The sequence below is a fragment of the Seriola lalandi genome, unplaced genomic scaffold, assembly GCF_002814215.2.
Source record: "Seriola lalandi dorsalis isolate HSWRI2012SDOR001 ecotype SW California unplaced genomic scaffold, Sedor1 jcf7180002054333, whole genome shotgun sequence".
Classification (NCBI taxonomy): Eukaryota; Metazoa; Chordata; class Actinopteri; order Carangiformes; family Carangidae; genus Seriola; species Seriola lalandi.
In genome coordinates this window covers 350,439-373,963 of record NW_019524886.1, presented here as the reverse complement: position 1 = coordinate 373,963, position 23,525 = coordinate 350,439, and the positions used below count along the sequence as shown (strand labels likewise).

Genomic DNA, 23,525 nt, shown 5'->3' with positions numbered 1-23,525 from the left:
GGTGTGCAGCCCCCGTCATGCATCTCAATTCCACAAACACAATGTTCGGAGCCGAGAGAAGGGCCCTACTTTTTGATTAATGTCACCATGACAACTACATAATTCATGAATTGTATTAGCGATCCATTTGTCATTTGCAAATCATAATTCAGGATGTGTGTTTCCGGGAGGGAAGGCTGGAGAAAAAGAGCTACGGCCTTCTTTTATCCTTAGAGCTGTCTTCTGCGCACATACAAACTCAAAAACAACCCCTGCCGGAAATGCTGACGTATCCTCGTCCTAATCTGGGTGGAGGAAAGCTCTTTGGGAGCTGCATGTCTCATAAGAGGGCCCTTTTAGTTTCATGATGAACTCTAAGGTCTGCTCATTTGAAAAGCTGCATGCTAATTCCCCCCTCTTCATCCGTCTGTCTGTTTCTCTGTTGACAGAGGCCTGGCCAGCTCCACACTGACACCATTTGGTGCAACAGCAAAAGTAGTTAAGGACGATTCTCATTAAAGCACGAGTGCAGATCATTTGCCATTAGATCAATGACTGGATTTCCACAGGAACCCTAAAATGAAATAGGTTTTTCAACCATATGTGAGCCAGATGGCAAGGCTTCTCCATGCTTATCCTGCTGTACACAGATCAGATCCGGGGGTTACAAGGAGGTTTATCATTAGATTTATGTATTTATTTTGCTTGCTGCATCAATCCGACCTTCAGAGAGATGCCTCAAAATCGACTGCAGGCAAATTAATCATTTTTTTCTTCGTTCTTTACTTAAATGATAATCTTAAATAGATTTGTGTGGCACCTTTTGTTTGGTATGTCAATTCCAGAGATCTTTATGCTCTTGGTTCAGCTTGTTTCAGAACTAATATTCAACATTTCAGTACCTGGTATCTAACAGCTTCTCCTTTTTTTTCCTGGAAGCATGTCTCAGAAAATATGTGATCAGCACTTAAAAGTGATACTTTTTTGACTTTGAGAGAGCCAACTTAAGGAAGAGGCAATCAGAGGGAGCAGCAGGAACACGAACATTTTAAGTTAATCCTATAAAGGTTTATGGAAGACAAGATGAAGCACTGAACTTTAATGCTTAAGTGAAATTTGCATATGAGGGCTTTCACTTCTATCTGCTATGCTCCACTTGTTTATTCCTTCCACCATTGAACTACATGTTTACATTTATGATGTCCCTTATGAATCTACTTCCTGATTTCTTCTCTAAGCATCTGAAATTGAGTGTTCCCATATACACTGTAGAGCTGCGGGTCTCTGCTGAGTGTACGTACATGTAGAGCCCCAAAACTGACCCAATGTAGTAGAAGGCTGGGTCGAAAACATCCATAAATAATAGTTCAGGTCACTATTTAAAGAGTTTATACAGAATATGGATGATTAACATCACATGGAGCAGCTGGTGTAGATTTCTGACTGGTTTGACGGTTAGGGTTGGAAAAGATCATCATTTGGGCTACAATAACTTTTCTGTTAAGGTTAATAGTTGCAGCTAAAATGAAAAGAAATCAATGTTAACTTTAAAACAGAATAGATAAATAATTGAATTTGTGCTAAGACAAAAAAAAAAAAAAAAACAGGAACTAAGGGAGTTAGAAATTACATGAGCTCGTTAAAGATAAATGCAGAACTTATATGAACATACCAACTAATTTGTGGTTAAAGTAAAAAATATTATTTATTGATGTATTCAGTTTTATTTCTGACTTGACTAGAAACGGTTTAACTACATTTTGTCAGTTTCAGTCTCCACACTGGAGAGATGGTTTATTTCATCACAACTTGGGCAACACTGAGAATCATTGATATAAGTATTTATTCATTCATGCATTCAAAAATACTACAAGGACCTTTATATTTAAAATAGTCACATACAAAAAAGCGGCATTAATACAGTTTGCTGGAAGCACATAATATAAAAACATTTGATTTTTTTTTTTTTTTTAGTTGAAAGTCGACTGACGACTTTATTAAGGTCTTTCAGGCCGTTGCGGTGTCGTCACTGGAGTGTTGATTGTCTGGAAGGCAGAGAAGATCACAGTCTAATAAGCACAACCATGTTTTAATCAAAAGAATATTATCTGCATTTTGAGTGATTGTAGATGTTGACTACTCTCTTGGCACAGTTTTACTTTACAGTCCAATTTTTCTTCAGCTTGACATTTAACTTGTTGCCCATAGATCTATTTCGACGAGCTGCACATAGCACACTGGCAAACATACACACTTTAAAACTATCCATCCAAACAAGTAATTTACATCTTTATTTAACATTTGCACAGACATTTTGCAGTATTCTTTCATTAATTGAAAATCAGTGCACAGACATGTCTTCCTCACTCCACTTTCTCTTCCTCACCTTTCCCTTGATCCTCCTCAACACTCCCCTGAGTTGTCAGTGCTGTGTCTGCTGTCTGAGGTGCGTTTGTGTCGCCCCTGTCTCCCTCCCAGAGGACAGTGGGGGTGTTCTGGCTGGAGCGCAGACGCTGGCGGGGAGTTGTCTTGTTGTCACCAGGACTGAAGGATTGGGAAACTCCAGAGCCTCCTCTGGCCAAGCCCAGCCCCCAACCGTGACGGGATCCCAGCTTACGACGGCCCCCGGAGCCAGAACGCAAGGTTGGAGTCCCTGGAACTGAAATGTCTGGTTCTGTCTGGGATGGAGCTTTTCTCAAGAGAGAAGGAGAAACTGGAGCGCTGCGGGGATCTGGAAACAGTATGAAATTATTTCAAGGTTGAGAAATGGTTATTATTAATTAAAGACAAACAGGCACGGACATCCCAAAAAACTTTCACAGTTGCTGGATCAAAAATCAGTTGGACAATAGGTGATACACTGTGCTAATAGCTCCCAGCAATTTTAATAAAGCCAAGTTTCGATCTATCAGAGATCTTTGTCAGGCACCGTCAGATCGATTTGACAGTTGATTTGCTGGGAGCTATTAGCACAGTGCACTGATCTTTTATCTGACCCTATAATTAGTAAAATCCCATGTTTATACAAAGAGGATGACAGTAATGTTATACTGTAGGTGATCATATTTTGACATCATTGGCTCATTCATTCTAAGATTTGAGTCCAACCTGCTCAATTACTCTGCAGCACCAACCAGGAAGAACTTTTCTTCCAGTGCGACCGCAGTCTCAGCTACAACGGCAGGTGCGGAAATTAATTAAGGAAATGTGATAACTGTGGCTCAGGTGGTAGAGCTGGTCTGCCATTAATCATAGGGTTAGTGGTTTGAATCCTGGCTTCTCCTGTCCACATGTCCTGTCCAAGTGTCCTTGGGCAGCAGATTAAAAACCCTGAAACCTGCTCCTGATGGCCAGGCAGCTCCACCTGCCATCAGTGTGTGAGTGGCTGAATGAGAAGCACTGTGAATCACTTGGCTCTGCTGACGTAGAAAATAACTGTGAAGTCAGTGCTTAACCTTTTATTTTCAAACCACCTGTTTTGCAATTATAAGCAGTATGTAAACAATTACAAATACATGGTTTGTGACCCACATTCATGTAGTTCAGTTGAGCGCATATGTTGAGTATTTATTCATTCATTTGTAAACTGATTCCTCCTGAGATGCATCAATATTTGAAATATAGCAATCTCTTCATTTAATTTCCCTTTGCGTTTGACATTTAAGACATTAAACTCAAAATGAAACAACATCTTCAGACTCAAGCTACAGACTGAGTTTAATGCCTGAGTCCTTTTCAGTAATATTAGTGCTGACAGTGTGCAGTTCTCTCTCTCTCTCTCTCTCTCTCTCTCTCTCTCTCTCTCTCTCTCTCTCTCTCTCTCTTTTTTATTTATTTATTTATATATACAGAAAGGCATTTGAAAAGAGAATTATGATGATAATAGAGATGATACAGAACTAAAATGTGAATGGTGAAAATGCTGCCTAAAATGTGTAAACAACATGGTCTCAAATCGGCAATCCAAACCTCTTTAACAGTAGATTATATCAAAAGCATATAACTGAAAATGATTCATAAAATCCGGCTTTTAGTTTAATGAGATGAAGAATTGCTGTGGCAGAACTAGGTCTGTTCAGAGACTTGTATCACTAGACTAGAGCCTATAAACTGACCTGAGACCAGTGGTTAAGGTCACGTTAACCAGCCATTAAGCAGGTTAGTTTCAGGGTTAAATGCAGGCGTTACGGAAAAGGTCACCACAAACAAAGAAAATAGGAAGGAGTGGAGTTTTTGTGGGAAATGTCTTGGCTGGCTCAAACAATCTCTCTCTGCCTTTTACGTCAAAAACCATCAATCATCGTGTTTAGTTTGGGTAATTAAACAACGATTTGAATTAGTTTTAATTTGACATACTTTGTTTGCGTCATGCAGCATCTATTTAATACAACCATTCAAATCCACTTTGGAGAAATTTTCTGCTGCTTCTTCTCTGGGATGCCGGCCTAATAAAAAGAGCCGGGCCTCCCAGTTTGAGTCATAACATTTTAAGAAAGCAGGGGGGATAATAGGAAACACAATAGAATGGAAAATAAAATTAAATGGACGCACTAATAGTATGTTGAAAAGAGAAAAGCATGACATGAATGCAGGTGGGGGCTTAAATCTTGGCTTTGAAAGTGTCTGCAGAGAGTTTTTCCCCCCGCTCTCTGTCAGTAAATGCATTCCACAGTCAAGGTGCATAAAAAGAGAATGAAGCCTCGCGAATCTTTTCCTTTCAACATTTGGTTAGCAGAGAAAGCCGGCCTCAGTAAGTCTTGGCACTCTACAGGGAGACATCTAAGGAGAAGAGAGCGGTATCAATGCCGACCACACTTGGTAGTCATGAGATGATTTGTATGCATGCCTGTAGCCTTGCTTGATGGGTAGAGCATGTGAGCATATCTTTGTGAAAACCAGTCAGCTTGTGTTTGTGTGTGAGAAAGAGAGGTTGTGTGTGTGTGTGTGTGTGTGTGTGTGTGTGTGTGTGTGTGTGTGTGTGTGTGGTCTCACCAGGCAGAGATGTGTGTGCGTCTGATGTAAATTCAGTGCTGTCGGCCAGGTTTTCCACGCTGCCCGCGGCGGTGAAGAGGGCGCGTCCCTCTCTTCCTCCTCCGCGGGGTTTGATTAGCTTCTTCATCCTGTCTGCAATCCAGTTAGATTTCCTATGAGGACACAGAGGACAGGGACCATTTACAAACAGGGATGAGCTAAGAGAGCGTGTGCTTGTGTGTGTGTGTGCTTTTTTTTTTCCCAGAAAAACACTAGGAGGATGCCAAGTGTCAGTAGTTCACATCTTCTTCCCAATGATATATTGTGCATCATGCAGTGTTTGTTCCCTTAGATGAAATTTCAAAATGAGAGCAAAATGTTTCCTAAGGGGCCAACTGTCATTTATTATGCCAAAGAAAGAACTTTGTAACATGACATCAAGAAAATCAGTTTGGAGATGTCATAATTAAAATGTCATTAGCATACTAATTTGTAGCACTAGGGGAAAAAATGTATTTTTGTGACAGACAGTTGAGCATTTTGTACACAACAATGCTAATCATGAAAAGTTACATTTATGGTACAAAATGCTCGTCAGATGTGCAAGACACGCTTCCTTGAATTGGACGTTCTGGTAAACCTACAATTATGAACTGAGATAGCTGTGCTCCAAATACACAAAAGAAGGCTCAATACTATGACCTCTGTTTAGCATTTTATTTTCTTATTCATTTCTTCAAGAGGCCTTCACGAGAGCATCGCTATAGTGATATGCTCCTCCTTTTAATGAGCGGTACCAGTCTTATTGTAGAGGAACAGAACAAGACCATCCTCCAGGTTTTAGAAAAAGGTAACAACTGTTACCATAATGAACAATTATATATACTAGAAACTTTTCATCCAAAGGATTATAGAGATATATTGTAACCTCAAATCCTGCTCTGAAACCTCAACAACTAGAACAAATTCTTTAAACAAAAGTGCTAATTTTGTCAATAGTACTCATGGGCCAGAACGTCAATATGTTGACGGGTGTTGCGGTTGGTGTGATCCCATCGCGAGACGGCCTCTAATTTCTCGTGTTTTTGGAGTAGAGCTATCTGAGTTTGCCAACAGCTTATCAGAATGAATAAAACGTAATATGGAAACAATTTTAAAATACTATTGTAACAATTCCAAACAGATTTTTGTAATTTTTAATTCACAAAATCTATTATGTGATTAAAAATAAGTAAAAATACATACAAAGTTGTCATCTCTTTAGATAGATATGTACAACAATGACATACAAAAGCCCTGCAATGAATCCTCAAGTTTATGGTGTGTAGTTTTTGTCAGCACTTTTTAAGATTCAGTGTGGTGTTCCTAGTATCATGTAGAGTGTACAAAATATAAGGAATATCTTTCATTATAATGCAATAGAAGTAAAAGCAGAGCTGAATTAGCTCCTCTGACAGAAAGATCCATTTATAATACACGAGCCTGTTGTGAGTATGCAGTATATTACTGATACATAAAACCTGACAGAACTTGACGACCATGATAAAACATTTTTTTCCATTTTTAGAATTGCAAAGGCTTATACAATAAATTGGCAGCTCTGTGTACAGGTGTAGGTGTATATATACTATACATATAAATATATAGTACTTGGCCTTGATGTTTGGAGATTGCATGTTCGGCTCGAGGACTCGATACTGATCCATAATCTTCTCCACCAACTTCTGCTTCTCCCGACGGAGCTCACTCAGCTTCTCCCTGAAGGAAAACATACGAAGCATCAGAAAAAAAGCTGAGAAGAGGATAAAGGGGAAAAAACTGAGTAGGAAGGTCTGTTTGATTTATTTCATGCATTCATTATCTGCATGAGTAGATGGGATTATTCTGCAAGTGTGTATGTAATGTGGCTGATGGTGTGTGATTCAACCCCTTCCTATAAACTGACTACTGAGAAATGGAGCCTGCTGTGCTGTTTGAACTGGATTCTTTTTAAACCATCAGATCAGAAAAGAGACTGTGGATGTTAATGGTTATGTGCTGGTGGTGAGTAGAGGGTTCGGGGTTTCGAGCTTTGTGGACAAACACGAAGCAGGACATTGTTCAGAATTCGCCTGCACGTTTTGCAAACGAATAAAAGACATCTGACGATAAAAATACTGAACACAAAGTCACTGACTGTAACTGACTGTTGATTACTGAGACGCAGCTGTGGGCGGAAAAGATCAGGGATGTTGGTGCAGATGAGCAGCAGTCAGGGATGGAAAATGAGACATTTACTTAAGGCCTGTACATTTTTAGTGAGCAGAATGACTCTAGGGATGGCAATGTTGGTTGTTCGATCAGTCCAAGACTTTGGCCCGGACTGAAATTTCCAGTAAAGGCTTTTCTGTTGTTGTAAGGTAGAAATCATGGAAAACAATCAGGAAGAGTTGCTATAAAACAAAAGAAAAACATCTTCATGGTGCATGTTTTTTTTTTTTTTAAATAATACACAAGCAACATTTTATGATACTGTGTTACATTCATTTAACTTTAATTTGTTTGTACCCAGGTTAATAGCATGACTTTATGATTCTATTTTTGACCAAACACTCACAAAACTAATGACTTTCCAGCGGACTCAGCTGTACTCTCTGTTTAACACTAATTAGCAAATGTTAGCAATCTAACACAGTAACTAAGATGGTGAACATTATTCCTGTTTAGCATTAGCATGTTAGCATGCTGACTTTGGCATTAAGCTCAAACCTCAAATGACCTCAGTGCCTTTGTACAGCCTCAGAGCTGCTAGCTTGGCTGAAGACCTCCTTGTTTTCATATTTGTGACTGGCTTATTGCATGTTTTCTAATTTAATACCATGGTCATTGGCTCTGGTTATCTTTGCGTCCTTCAGATCTGTGCAGTATTACCTTTTCAAAATCCCCCTCCTTCAGTATGTGCATCAGCTACAAATCAAGTCATCCAGCTTGCAGCAGATCAGTATCAAATTTATGAAATAAGGCACAGTTTAGAGTCTGATGAAGCACCCTTGAAGGCCAGTTTGATTCATTTTATGAAATCTTGCGATGCTTCTTCATGTTTTTTCACTGGATTCACAACATTTCCCCCAACATTAGTCTGGAAAGGCACAGTCACTGCATCATGTCTCAGTGTCACGCGAAAGTGATTTTTTAATCCAAACTATATATATTGTGTTATATATATATATATTTAATCTGAACCAGAGTGGACATGTTACATTGGTGTATTTTGTATTTATATTTGTCTACATGTTAGATCACTGTTATGCCATTCTGTTTGAAATTTTATCCTTCCATGATGAATTCATCTTTGCTTTTCATTCCATCTACAAACACAAAGAAAAAGCTGAATATGAGCCTCGGCCCAGCTTGTGATTTGCCTTCACTTCATATCTAATTCCTGTTTTTCCAAGCAAAAGAAACTGCCCGCTATGAGATAATAACATCCGTCCCCTTCTGTCCTATTTGGACTTGTACCCTGGTGTTAGTTTGGATTACATCCTCACTCCTAATGAACCACACCACAGTTTACTGGCTCAGGACAGAGACCTGCATATCCTGCTCAAATAACCTGAACTACAGGAATGAACACTCCAGTTTGAATAAACTGCTCTAAAATGCACTGAACGCCCTTGGATCTAAACCTCAGGTCTTGGGATGATAAAACCTTATTGAATAACTCAGAAGGGAAATGACTGATCAGGGAATCTGGTGAGGTTTAATTTTAAAGTTTTTCTTTAGAGAGAGGGGATGACATACAGCAACGGACAGGTTGGATTCAAACCCAGGCCGCTGTGGTCAGGACTAAGCCTTCATGATACACACTCTACCAGATGATCCACACCCCCCCCCCCCCCCAAGTATAAAGCTTTTCAAACAATGCACAAATCTTTTTTTTTCCTACTGGTTTTGAGAGCCCTGCTGTTTGTGTTTTTTTGCCTCTTCCCGCTCTGAATGATAATTAATGTCTAAAAATTGGCACTCTGTACAAATAATATGTTCCAATAATATTTCATCTTTGGGAGTGGGTAGGTCAGGTTTGATATGGACTCAAGTCAAACTATTATTATACAAACTTGGCAGGGTCTCACTGACACCCTGAAGGTCGCCTCCGCTTGTCCACAGTGATGCAACAGCATTTTAAACAAGTCCCGTCTTCACCAGTCGCGCTTGATATTAAGAACACCTCGCTGATTGTGTCACTCCAGCCAATTAAATTTCAACAGTGTCAGTCACCAGTACGTGCAAACCCACGACCTGGGGGACACTGACTTTTATCTGATGAGGAATGTTTACCAATATTGTGACTTGAAAACAAATTGTATTTTGCATGTGCTGATTTTTTTTTTTTTTTGCTCACAACAAGCTAAACACACAACACTAACATCTTATCAGCTTTTAAGCTGATAGGATGAACTTAGCAAACACTTTCTTATTTACACAACTAGTAACTACAAAACTGAATCAGAGCAGTAGCATGAAGCGTAGTCAGGAATATGTATTGTGCCGTCATTTACTCTTCTCCAACACGTGTTGGTCAAAAACTCCACTTTAACCTTTAGCGATCTCAATGTTAATTGTATGTTAATGACAAATAAGCACATTACACATGTTCTTCTTCTGCTTGTTCCAAAGAGTCTTTGAAGTGATATCATGCCATAATATATGAACTCTAATGGTCAAAACCAAGATTCATGCATTCTACCATTTTCTATACTCCGATATCCCAGCATGCATTGGGCAATGTGGTGGATGTACTCTGGACAAGTCATCAGCAATCCTACGGAAAGATACCAGTTTCATTTGAGCATTAATTAAGGTTTTTGTGTAATTTTGTGTGACTTCTGTCTTTTTTATGATGATATGCTGATATGGACTAAAAATAAATTGTATGAACAACGGATGGCTATTTAACATTACATTTATAATATAAACTCACCAGTGTTACAGGTGTAAGAGGCTATAGACCTCGCACCGCAGGGTGCTGAACTGAAATGTGCCGTGAAACACTCTGAAATGTGAAATGTTAACAGTGACATTTTAATCTGTAATTTCAGAGGGAGAAAGCAAACCTGAACAGGCAAAAATGATCTTTTCAACAATGAAAGCTTAAAATTAAGCTGCAAAAAGGTATAATTTGTGAGAAATTTGGCTCATTAGACTTCAAGGGTGAAGCCAGCTCTGCATGCTCACTATTAGTTCTGGATTAATCTGCTACCAGACTATTAGTCATTTAAAAGGACTACTGCCGAGTGCTGTTTTACTGTGAAATTGTTGTCTCACAGTCTAAAACCTTTTACATAAGTGCTATTTCATGTACTGGATATGAGTTCAGACTGTTATTTCCTACAAAATTACAAATGGTAACCAACTGCATTTTCTCTAACAAACATAAAGCTTGCTCCTGTATCTAAATACCGTGAAGAAGCTTCTCAGGAAAACCTATGACCTGTTTCGTGGTTGTGTGTGTGTGTGCGTGTGTGCGCGTGTACTGACTGGTACTCTCTCTGCTGTGAATAGTGCTGGTCACGGCGCTCCAGACTCTGCTCCAGTAAGGCCCGGTTCTCCTTCAGCAGACCCTGGGTCTGCTCTGCTAACTGTCGGTTCTCCTCCTCCATGTTCCCCTTCAGCTGGGTCAACAACTGCACAAGCAAGACCATAAGTCAAAAAACATGGCTTGGACAGATCATATATAAACGTGTGCGTGTGTGCGTGTGTGTGTGTGAGTAAGAGAGAGAGAGAGAGAGAGAGAGTTGGTATACAAGTTGAACTTTTCCTTTTAATCAAAGCTAAGAGCCACCACCTTTCTGCTACTCCGTCTCCCTCTGCAAAACAGCATAATGAGATGCCTGGGTGTCTGATTTCCTAACTACCTGTCTAACTATAGCACTGTATGGGGCTGAGTGAGGTATCCGGTGTGACATGTGAATGCAGATACTTAAAGTGTTTTAGTTTGGGCTGGGTGATACCACAGAATTTAATTTTGATCTGATACCAAGTAACAGCAGGACCAGGATCACAGATACCAACACTGATGTTCATTTTTAAAAGCTGCTGTATCACTGAGGTATTGGTCACAAAATCTACAAATTTGTTTAACAAAACCAGGTAAAACACTGACTGACTGCAGCCTCACAGATGACTAAACAATTCATTTAACTTTGTTCAGCTTTTTGGAGCTGTCTGAACAAAATCTAAGCATCACAAGTTTCATGAAGATGTAGTTGAAGGAGTTAACACGGCTAAAACACAGGAACACATCACAAGATATATGGAGCATATGTTAGGCACAACTAGGCTTGAATAAAGTAAAGATGGCTCGTCTTTGAGCCTTTTTCTACATCTGAATAGATTTTTAAGCTTAAAAACTGTGTTCAAACCACAAACCTTTTCTATAAACTGAAAACTTTTATCATGCAAGATTATAAAAGTGTCTCAAGAAGGTACGATCACACCTTTACTGAACATCTCTCCTCATTTCCTATTTGTGAATCTGTTTCCAATTAGTTTTGCCTTCCTACACACAGTCTTGTCTAATCTATCCCTGTAGTTCACACAGCAGCTACAACAGGTTAATTGTGAGCCTACACAGACTCCAAGTTGAACTTTTTCCTTTTAATCGAAGAAAAGAGCCACCACCTTTCTGCTACTCCGTCTCCCGAGGCAAAACAGCATAATGAGATGCCTGGGTGTCTGATTTCCTAACTACCTGTCTAACTATAGCACTGTATGGGGCTGAGTAAGGTATCCAATGTGACATATGTGAATGCAGATACTTAAAGTGTTTTAGTTTGGGCTGGGTGATACCACAGAATTTAATTTTGATCTGATACCAAGTAACAGCAGGACCAGGATCACAGATACCAACACTGATATCTGTACTTTTTGTTTTTAAAAGCAGCTTAATTACTGTCACGTTAGGACAAAAAATATCTCATGATCATCGGTATGATTAGTATTGACACTTTAGGTATGGATCCGCCCAACCCTATTTTTAGCACTGTTTTGCATTAAGGGACAGTTTAACTTCAGTAGACGAAGAACTGATGCAAGAAGAAATAACCTGGAATAATTTGTGGGGAAAAAAAAAAAAAAAAAAAGGGCTCATCAGTCTCAACAGCAGAAGGCAGTTCTGCATGTTTCATCATTAATCTGGTTAAAGGTCATTTTGGGGAAAACACTCATTTACTTTCTTGCCAGGTGTTAGATGAGATGAAAAACTGATTCCGCCCTCATGTCTGTACGTTAGCTATAAAGCTACAGCCAGCAGCCTGTTAGCAATCCACCTACCAGCACCTCTGAAGTTCAGTAACTGACATGATTTGTTTGTTTATTCTGCACAAAAACTTACATGTAAAAATGATAATTCATTGTTTTATGGAGGGTAATGTGTTGACTTGTGTGCATTTCTGCTGCTCAAAACCAAAAAACACAAAAATCACATAATTATTGAGCTTTAGAGATGCAGCAAGGTGGATTCTGTTGTCTCTGGCTCATCTGGATCTAGCTACATATTTATCGTACAGACATGAGAATGGTCTCAATCTACTCATCCAACTTTTGGTAAAAAAAACTAAATGAGCAAATAACTGTTCCTTTAAAAGGTGGGAACTATCTTAAATTAAAACTGTGAGCATGGTTTGACCAATCGACAATGATCTCAATAAACAGTCTGGTCTGCACATGTCTTGAATTTTGTGTCTCTGCCTTTTCTTGTCCAAACTTAATTTGTACACATGCTGCCAAATGTCCTTTACCAGCTTTTATAGGAACAGATGATTCAGCAGTGGTTTCATGAGCAGCTGGATGAAGCAGCAGAACCAAACATCTGCTGGTTGACTCCTTAAACCTTTTACAAGGAAGTCAATTTCCACCTGTTTCATCCCTCAGACAGACTGGAGAATCTCCCGCGTGAAACATGTTTTCAGTATTTAGCGCCTGTCTGACAGCATTACGCAGCTGACTAAAGCTCTTCTGAAGGCAAAAGATGTCCCTGCTCATTATTAGCTGCTTGGTATTCACTTTCTGTTTGGACCAATGCATCATTGTTTTTGATATGTCAAGCTGAAATTGGATTTATATCAAGTGCTAGAAATCAGCCAGTCACTGTTCCCCACTGCTGATATGATAGTTGTTTGTCCCCAACCACAACAATGTAAAGTACTCAATAAAACCTGCAATGAAATCCTAATAAATTTTGTTTAATTGCCCAATAACACTTTAAATAAATAAATCTTTATTTCAAGAGGGTAATGTATCGGAGTGTTTCCTCTGTGAAGCACCGAATCCCTTCTTTGCATGTAAATAGTCGACCTGCAGCTTGAATACAAAACACCTGTGTGTATCTGCAGCTGCATTCCTGTGTGTGTGTGTGTGTGTGTGTGTGTGTGTGTGTGTGTGTGTGTGTGTGTGTGTGTGTGTGTGTGTGTGTGTGTGTGTGTGTGTGTGTGTGTCTGTGTGTGTGTGTGTGTGTGTGTGTGTCTGTGTGTCTGGTTAATACCTGATACTGGCTGGTGAGGCGGGCGTTGCTGAGGTCCAGGCTCTGGTTGGTTTCCCTCAGGGCGCTGAGCTCCCCCTCCAGTCGAGTCCGCTCCAGCTGGGAGGCGCTGAGCTCCCCCCGCAGCACAGAGCCCTGAGCCAACAGCTCCGCCTGCGACACCAACCACTCCTTCTGGTGGGCCTGCAGCCTGCAACCCCGACACAGAACGGCTTTACTCATCACTGTCAGTGTTGTGTATCTCTTTAACTCTCCAACTAGAACTCATTATTATATTATTATAAAACATGATGAGTTGTCTCAAAGCCAAACAATAACCAATAGGTAAATCATCTCAGACAAAATAGTTGAAGAATACGTCATGGAGCAGCACCGGAGTCTTTCAGTGGTTTTAGACTATTGCGTACAAATAGTAGCATTATAGAGGTAAGAAATAATGTTTGTTTTATTTTATAATGAGAACTGTAATGAGATGAAATGAAACTCATAATGATCACGGAGGGGAAAATTTCTTAATATTCAGTAATAAACAGTGGAAACTTTATTTTCCCAATGTGGATTCAAAGTGTTCTGGAATAAAACTTTTTTAATGTACATAAATTCAAATTGAACCAGTGTACAGAATGGTTCAGGGTTAAACACATCGACCTCTTTTAAGGCTGCAAATAAAGATTAATTATCGGTTAATCCACTAATTATTTTCTAGATTAAAGGATTAAAATATCAGCAAAGGTCTTGTTTTGTCTGACCAACAACCCAGAGCCTCAAAATAATAATAGTTACAATCATAGAAGAGAAAAATGACCAGAAACTATTCACATCCGATAAGCTGGAACTACTGATTTTTTTAAATAAATTTCATACATCAATTTTCTTTTGCCACGATCATCACCACATCCTGCTTTATCAAAGAAATATTTATTGAAGCCATTACTGAAAATTAGTAATTATTAAATTGTCAAAATAGTTGATGGACTAATCGATTTAGGTCTAATCATTCAAGTCCTAGTTTCATTAATTCAGTTAAAATACCAAATTAAACAGGTATAAGGGACATTCTTAAATGCGCTGGCATGCATATTCTATATTTAGATGTTTTCGCATCTGACAACCGGAAAATGAGACCTTCCTGATCCCAGCTTGGAAACCCAGCATTTGAGACCAGTCAGTTGGTAATCAATTGCATCAATGTGATAATGAAAACCTGGCTGATGAACTAATTAAGCTACACAAGTATCTTATGATTATCATCATCATCATCATTATCCTCCACCTCCAAGATGAAATTTAATCAGAAGCACTCGTAACTGTTCTCAGCCTCAGATTTTAGTGAGCCAGGTCTGAGGCTTAACTACACAAAGATGTATCCAAGATGTTTACTTGTGGCTCCTCTGTCCTGTTTTTGATGTCTTGTGCGTTGGGGCTTTTCTTGCTTCCTGAATTCTATATTTTCCTCTCATACATTTGTATTCAAACTGATGCCCATGTTGCTCCTCGTGATTCATATATATATAGTAGATAATACATAGGTGTATATATATACAGTAGGTAATGCTGCTGTTCCCTGTATTCAAATGAACATGAGTGCAGTTAGAGGAGTGGGGAGAAAGAAAGATCTGATCTCATGAATATGACGCTGAAGAAGCTGATTTGATTCGTTACCTCTCGTTGTCGTCTTTCAGCCTCTCCAGCTCGCGTTCTCTCTCCACTCTCCTCTGGGCTTCTGCCTCCATCTCCTGTCTCTCCATCTTCATCTCCTGCTCTCTCTCCTCCAGCTGGGTTTTACCGTCCAGGAGCTCCTTGTACCTTGAGATTGCAAACACAACATTCACCCTCACCTATAAAAACAGGACTTAAAATGTAGGACAGAAAGAGACGTTGTGTATCTTTAAAGGATGCAAGTTGTGTTAGTGTTTGTGTGTTGTTCTTTTATGTATTTCCATTCTTAGGAAAACTTAAAGTCCTCACAATGATATAAAAATAATCAAATTTCTCTATAGTGAGAATGTAATGTTTTTCACTATATAAAAGAGTCTATTTAAATATATTTAAATAGTCAGTGTGTGTTTGTACCTGGCCTCCAGCTCCCTGTGCTGGGCCTCCAGGCTACGATTACTGCTCCTCAGCTGAGAGTGTTTGTCCAGCAGCTCCTCTAGCTCCACCTCCTGTCGCTGCTGCAGTGCCGTCATCCGCTCGTGATCTCGCCTCAGAGCCTCCATCCTGGCCACCGACTCCTCCCGCTCTCGGGCCCACACCTTAGACTCGGCCTCCAGAGACGCACACCGGGCCTCGCTCTCGCTACAGCGGGCTAGCGCTGCTGAATGCTGAGAGCTCAGAGATGCTTGGTCCACCTGTGTGTTTGGGATGTGGTACAGAACAGAGAGACCAAGTCCGTCATTTTTAACTACATTTTAAAGGTTTAACAGAAAGCCGACAAGCTTTACTTTAGGTTTATTAACTTTCTAACGCATACTGCTCCACCCATGGGATGCTAGGACCATGTAGAACATTCATGTACATAAAAAGTACCATGGATATGAATGTGTAATATGTCAGAACAGATTCATCAGCAGTCACTTTCAAACAGCACACTGTGTTGAAAAATTAATCCAGACACAATGCAGAGTGTAGTCTTGAAACCTTCAAGGAATAGTTTGACATTTTGGTAGTTTTCACTTTCTTGCTGAAAGTTAGATGAGAAGAGTGACACCCCTTTTATGTCTGTGGAGAAAATATGAAGCCAGAGCAGTTTGAAGGCAACAAACAGACTCCAGCCTCCAGGAAGTCACTGCACATAGCCAAGAAAAAGTCTTATATATACATTTATTTTTTTTGTACACAAACAACAAACAAGTGTATTAGTGTGTTTTGGAGGTGCTGGTGGGTGGTTTTCACTTCCTTTGGGGACAGCCAGGCTAACTGTTTCCCCCCGTTTCCAGTTTTTATGCTAAGCTAAGCTAACTGCTTCAGATACATATTCACCATACAGACATGAGAGTGGTACTAATCTTCTCATCTAATCGTTTTTGTCCATATGACAAACTGTTTCTTTAAAAATACGGCATCTCCCCTCCTTAAAAAGTTAAATTCCACTGCAAAAAGAGTCACTGTGTTTTAATTCAGGAAAACCAAGGGTGTAAAAAATGTGAGGTCATTTTCTAAAACACCAATAAGTTCTGTTTCCAAGTCTAACAGATCATTTCAGACATATCCATGCTCTCTGTCTGTGTGTTAGGTCACCTGTAGCTGGGTGTTAAGCGTCTGCAGTCTGGTGCAGGAGTCCTGGAGGCTGAGGGAGTTCCGGCGCAGAGCCTCCAGCTGTTCCTTAAAGTGCGCACACGCCTCCTGAGACTGGGACAACCGTGACTGCAGAGCCTCCTGTCCTGTAATCGCCACTGCTTTCTGAGGGAGAAAGCAGTGCATTGAGAGAGCGTCACCATCCGTGTACAGTAGCGGCTGCATCAGAGGCAAATATCTGCAGCTGAACTTTCAGGCAGGTAGCAGCTTTATATGACATTTGTGTAAATGTATAAATACAGAGATTAAATCCATCCTCTGAACTGAGTCTGCTGCAAAATCTGAACACTTAATTGTGACCTGACTGACAGTGCAATCCGCTGTGATATATACAGGAATATGTTGATTGGTCATTGTATTGGATAGATTAGAAAATGAAAATAAAAATAAAAATGTGTTTTGCGAAACTGCTGAAGTTTAAAAAAAAAAAAAAGTGTGTTGTTTTGTTTCAAAAATGAACTTGCAGCAAAACACAAGTCAGCTCTCCTCCCACTACACAGGAAGAATTTATTTGAACATTTTTGCAAGTATTGGCAGAACAACAACACATTTCATGTGGGCATCGTCTAAAGAGGCTGCAGCTCATTTCACCTGACTGAGTCACTGCTACACAGGGGATTTTTACTTCTCTGCTTTCTCACGATAACATTCTCCCAGCCACTGTCAGTAGTGGAAAGTAACGATGTATAGTTACTAGTAGTACTATAGTGCCATACTGTGGTGTAACTAATGCTTGTAGTGGTTCTTTATGTAGGTAGATCTACCATGAAAGCAGCTGATGAGTGGCTCTGCTGAATGTTGCTAATAGTTTAGCATTCTGCTAACCGTAGCCAAAGGCTCACGGCTGCAGCTGCGTTGCTTGTGTTGCATGTGTGTTTGAGGCTTGTGCATAGGGCTGCAGGAGGATGGAGTATTTTCATTTTTTTCCCATCTTGATTTCTGCCTAGCTTTAAGCCTTTTACATGGGCTTATAAAATACAACACTTTGTTGAGGATTGAACCAGTGGTTTTCAACATTTTTTGGCTTTTTACAAAAAAGCAGTTTCTGTTTGTCACTTTTAAGATCAGTTCTGCCAAACACTCATTTCCCTTCTAAACTTATCAGATGGTTTTATTTAATAACAGCTTGAGTCCAAAAGAGGTGAAATTATCTAATATTTCAGAAAACAAGCAAAACATGAATACAAATTTGCTGTAATGGTACTTTTACGTGAATAAAGGATCTGAGTACTTCTGTATTAACCAGCGCACCCGCAGTATGGGTGGGACCAGGAATTGAACTCTCAAAGTGCCTTGCTTCATCCAGTGATAATGCAGTACCATACCTACTGAACAATGCATTGAATGAAATTCCTGACCTTGGCAATGCTGGAGCTGCCCCTTACAATTTGATGTTAGAGTTTATGTGTGTGTGTGTTTGAGAGTTAAAGAAAGAGTGAGAGCTGAAGCAAGAGAGCAGCAGAGGAGATAAGGAAGATTAACAGTAGCCGAGGTGACATTATAAAAACTGATGAGCAGAGATAAAGCAGTAGTTCTCGAAATAAAGTGCTGCACTTGGGGAGGTGGCCGTCTACTGTGAGTTGATAGTCGTCAAACATCCCTAGAGCAAGAATTTCAACATAATATAGATCATCTCCCTCGCACAGAAGTTGCACTGAACCACATAGACATCCTGTAAATGAGATTCACACACACGCACGCACACACACACACACACACACATCATATTCATCCATCATTATATTCAAACAGAGGCATACCTCTTTTTCAAGCTCTCTGAGCCTCTCACTCAGCAGCCTCTCTGTCCCTCCTGTGGAATAATCATGGCTAATGGAAAGGTCGCGACCTTTGCTGGCTTCAGGGGATTGATTCAGAGGTGACGTCTCCTGGGTGTGTGTCTGACAAATGTGCATTTTGTTTGACGAGTCTGAATCCGAAGTAGACGTAGCTTCCTCATCCACGCTTCTTCTTTGCTTTTCCAACTGGAGAAGAGATTCACTTTTCTTAAGGCACTTGGAGAGCGACTCTATTCTCTCCTGTGATTGGTTGAGAGAATCTGTGGCCACTTTTTTTTCAGCTTCGGCTTTTTGTAGTTTCTGGCTCAGACGTTCGACCTCAGCGGACAGTTTCTGAGAACATGCCTGCTCATTGGAAAGGTCCTGATAAAAGAGAGATAAAGGGCAATAATGAACACTGTGCACTAGAAACTAAATAAGGCATGATCGCAGACACTACTGTTTTGTTCCTAGGGCTGTTTTAATTTTTTCCACCTCTGAGCAGCGACTCCATTTCCCATGCGCACTGCATTTCGGGACAACAGTGTCCATCAACAACACACTGAAAAATCCTGCAAATTTTGTATGCAAACTACATTCTCTGAAGATACAGACTTTTGTCACTTTCTAATATGAACGGACTGAATTAGTATCATCATAGAAAAACATCATAGAATGGACAATAATCACTATGATTTTACATCATGAGAAGAGATCTCAGTTTAAAAACTACTTTACTGTCTAGATAAGGTAAGAAAGCTGAGCTTAGCCTCCACTACATCAGAGCAGCAGTGATTACTGTCAGTGACTAAACTACCATGTCACACACACACACACACGCACACCTGGGACAGTGAGCTAATCTTGGCCTGAGCATCTGCGTACTGCTCCTGCAGCTGCTGTTTACCCTCCTCCATGCTGGTTAATCGAGTGCTGAGGTCTTTCTCCAGGTCTTGCAGTCGAGTGCAGAGCTCCTTAGACTCAGACAGCTGCTGACAGACACGTCTACACACACACACACACACACACACACACACACACACACACACACACACACACAGGTCAGACAGGAGGTTGAATGAAGAGAGAATTGACATTATAGATAAATGCACGGTGCAGCCAAGTAGCTCCCTCTGATGCCTTGTAAAGTTAATTGCTCACCTCAGCTCATGATCAAGGTTAAGTGTGTCTACAGGAGTGCGTGTACCTGTGCTCGGCGTCCAGCGCCCGAGCTCTCTGGTTGCTGTGCTCCAGGGCCAGGGTCGTGCTCTCCAGCTGCTGCCTCAGTCTCGCTGCCTCCCTCTCTCTCTGCCTGCCCTCCTTCCGTTGGCCATCCAGCTCCGACTGACACACCTCTTTCTCCTGCTCCAGCCGCGAGGCCTCCAGCGACGCCTGGTCCCGCGCCCTGGCCAGAGATTCAGCCTCCAGGGTGGCCTCACGGAGCTCTGCCTCCAGCTCCCCCTCCCGACGACGAGAAGTCTCCAAACTGCGCCCCTGACGTTCCAGCTCTGCTTTGAGAGTTTGGGTGGTGAGCTCTAACTGGTCGCACTGGGAAAAGGGGAAAGATGGATGATTAAAGCTATTTTAATTTGTACCGGTCACTTTTCTACATTTATTGATGAATATATTTTTCTTTTACTCCACTACACTTAAAAGACAAGTATTGTACTTTTGTCTCCACTACATTTCTATGAAGTACTTTTTTACTTTGAGGAGAGCTTTTAATCAGTGGAATGAATGTAATGTAATAGACCATACCAAAATTCATTCAAGTACTCCAGTAGTTAAACTCAAGTAAATTTTGACTGATCAACTTTCACTTGCATTGGAGTAATATTTGACCAGGAGTAACTATCCTTTGACTAAAGTAATGGGGTTGTGTACTTTGTCCACCTCTGTGTTTAGTAGTAGTTCAGTAAACCCGAACAACAACAGGGAAGCAAAGGGGAGAAAGAGGATGTAGGTGAGCTGTGGTTTCCAGTTTGGGTTTAATCCTCCGCTACAGCTGAAAGAAGTGTTTAGTTTACTTCATGTTTCATTTAACACGCACTCTTATAATCTCCATTAATTCTGACTCTTTGCTTCTCGTTCTTTTGGTCTGAATGTGAAGTCTACTTCAAACACAACAAGAAATATTTCTGTTTATTTCCTCCACTGTAACATTTAGAGAGAGGATTGCTCTTTTAGTGATTACAAATTAAAGGAATACTCTACTGTTTTTCAAAGTTATCTATATCTTTATACTGTGTTTGATCATTGACAGATCAGTGCAATCCCTTGCACTAAACAGTGTCCAAGGTTATTGCACTTCTTTTCCATGCTAACATCTAGATGTATTGAACCCAGTTTCTTTGGCTATATAATCATAGCAGAACACATTCATTTTTAGCATGTTCATTTGCATTGAATTGGAGACTGTGCATTGTACAGTCGAAACATGTCTGAGCTTGGCTGTAAATAGAAAAAAGGTATTTCCTCAGTTAATACTAGCGGTATTTGAAAGTAATGTGCAGTAATGTTTGGGTTACGCTATTAGATATACAGTGCAGGTACGACATAAATAAATAAAGGCTGGATTTTCTCTTTATAAAAAGAGGGTGAGTAACACAATAGAATATTACAACATCAGAAGAGGGATTATCTACAAGTCTTTCTGAATGGGAGGTATTCATGAATCCCTTTTATGGTATTTCTTTAATGCTGACTTAGCACTGCTCTTTTCCTTAGCTTGCAATTTCTCTGATGTCTCACAATTTTACTGCAAATAGCAAATTAAACACAGAATTCACAAAGACTTCTGCAACCTGCAGTGGAGTTTCTGAAAAAGGAAATACACTAAATAAGTTGTATCAGATCATCAACCTATGGTGTCTCGTCTGAGTGTGGAATTACTTTTTTGTTCATATGTGTTCAATGTGTACAGTTCAAAACAGACTCTCTTGCGCAGTAGTGGGTGTGTGAAGACATGTTGTGTCACCCTCAGACCGCTTTAATCATCTGATTCACTCCATGCTGTTAAGTCCACCTCCTGCTAAAAAATTTCTCCATGCAATAATATAATTAATTTTCAGAGATGGTGAGAGAAATTTATTTGGCAAGGAGAATCCCTATCTGATGTAAAGTATCTAATGTAACCGAGTAATTATTTAAAGAAATTACAGAATAAAGAGATTGGCTGTTAAAAATGGAATGAAATGTTGTCACTGAGGGTTTGTTGTTACATCAAAAAGCCTCTGCTCCCTTTCATTTGGTCTGTACATGTATTTTTTATCCACCCCTCGTCCATCCTCACTAAAGTGACATCTGCTGCGGTCATGAAAATGTCCGGTGTCACAGCTGTCATAACATCATGTGTGTGCGTTTCTATGCTCGCCAACCTTGCGCTGGGCGGTGCGCAGGGCATCCTGCGTGCTGCGTAGCGTGTCCCTGTCTCTCTCCAGTGCAGCCCTCTCTCCCTCCAGGGTGGCGATGACCGTGGTTTGCATCCTGTGAAGCTCCGTTTGGCTCCGCAGGCGGCACAGCTCCTCCTCCATGGTCAGACTCTCAGCCTGAAGGACCTGACAGAAAAACGGTGGGAAATTCGTCGAACTGTGCAGCTGTCCATCTGTCCATATAGACATCTGCATATACATTCAGCTGTCAGTTTATTAGGTGCTGAAACTGTTTGAGGTCATCTTTATGGTCATTTTGGAGGCTGCTGGATAATTTTCAAAACAACCTATCCAATAGTTGTTGAGGTATTTAAGTCTAGAACAACAATTATTTCAAAGGAATTTCTCTTAAATGCTTATAAACTAAATATAACTACTAACTAATTTCTAGTAAATATAGATTTTCTCTATACACACGTTATTAAATGTTATTCAGCTTATTTATTGAATCAGAAAATAGTCTCTTCTTGGCTTCTCTCACGAATGCTGGGTGTTTCTTGTTGTATTAGATATTTTATCCGCCCAGCCATTCATCACCTGCTCATCCATCATCATTAAACATCCATAATCTTAATTTCTCTATTAGCATTTCACACAATCTCCAACTTAGTCACTCATCCATTCCTGAGTTTCCTTGACTCACACTTCCTTCCATCCATCCATCCATCCATCCATCCATCCATCCATCCATACCTCTATCTGCCTGCGGGCCTCTCCCTGACTCTCAGCAGCTTTCTTCAGACGCTGCAGCTCTGCCTCCAGGACCACCAGCCTCTGCTCAGCCTCCCAGGTTTTCCTGCTCTGCTCTGCCAGCTTGGAGTGCAGGTCCTGGGCCACAGTCGCCTGCCTGTCAGCCTCTTCCTGGGCCTCCTGGAGCCGGGTTGTCAGAAGCTCCACATCAGGAGCAGGCAGGGCACATGCAGCCTGGTCTGCAGCTGAGGTCTCTGTGGTATCTTGTGTGCTTTTTGTGCTTGATGTTAATGCAATCTGTTCTTCCTTTAGGTCACTTTCTTTCTCTTGTCTCTCCCTGTTTTTTTGCCCTCCCTCTGCCTCCCCCCTTCTTTTGGACTCAGTCTCCTCATTACACGGTTCACCTTTTCCCCCTTGAACACGGAGCACCTCCTCACCAACTCCTGCTTCCCTCTGGGTCCTGATGATTTCTCCTCTTCTCTCCCTTCCCTCCATCATCCTCACCCTTCCTTCCCCCTCTCCCCGGAAGGATTCGGATCCCTGGACTCCTCTCTCCCCCTTCTCCTCCTCCGCTCTGTCTGGCTTCTTCATTCCTTCCTCCTTCGTCTTGTCTTCTAGGAATTGCAGTTTGGTCACAAGCTGTTCTAGGTGCTGCTTCAGAGTACCATTTTCATTCTTCAAATTTTGAAACTGAAAAGAATAATGGGAGAGAAATTTCTATGCTTGTCAGAGCCTTGAATCCACAGCCTTTTTGCTTGTTTTTTTTTTCCTTTTCTTTTCTTTCGGTGCTTACCTGCATTGAACATGAATGAACTGGAATCTTTTGTGAGCAAAAAGACTGGAACTACCTCTTGTTCTTTTTTT

The 23,525-nt window shown here is 40.6% G+C and overlaps 1 protein-coding gene across 1 annotated transcript in view; it reads right to left on the bottom strand.

Annotated features, from left to right (window-relative positions):
* Nucleotides 1–1,805: 1,805 nt before the first annotated feature.
* Nucleotides 1,806–23,525, bottom strand: part of ccdc88b (coiled-coil and HOOK domain protein 88B) — a 41,592-nt gene continuing 19,872 nt past the window's right edge. The window contains exons 15-28 of the mRNA XM_023407317.2: nucleotides 22,665–23,351; nucleotides 21,918–22,097; nucleotides 19,748–20,088; nucleotides 19,386–19,545; nucleotides 18,526–18,924; nucleotides 16,709–16,870; nucleotides 15,542–15,819; nucleotides 15,131–15,274; nucleotides 13,472–13,658; nucleotides 10,468–10,613; nucleotides 6,601–6,708; nucleotides 4,972–5,123; nucleotides 2,366–2,710; nucleotides 1,806–2,024 (exon numbers count right to left, since the gene is read on the bottom strand). Of these exons, the coding sequence (XP_023263085.1) occupies nucleotides 1,987–2,024; nucleotides 2,366–2,710; nucleotides 4,972–5,123; nucleotides 6,601–6,708; nucleotides 10,468–10,613; nucleotides 13,472–13,658; nucleotides 15,131–15,274; nucleotides 15,542–15,819; nucleotides 16,709–16,870; nucleotides 18,526–18,924; nucleotides 19,386–19,545; nucleotides 19,748–20,088; nucleotides 21,918–22,097; nucleotides 22,665–23,351 (3,327 nt within the window). The 3' untranslated portion in view covers nucleotides 1,806–1,986. The remainder of the gene's footprint in view (nucleotides 2,025–2,365; nucleotides 2,711–4,971; nucleotides 5,124–6,600; nucleotides 6,709–10,467; nucleotides 10,614–13,471; nucleotides 13,659–15,130; nucleotides 15,275–15,541; nucleotides 15,820–16,708; nucleotides 16,871–18,525; nucleotides 18,925–19,385; nucleotides 19,546–19,747; nucleotides 20,089–21,917; nucleotides 22,098–22,664; nucleotides 23,352–23,525) is intronic.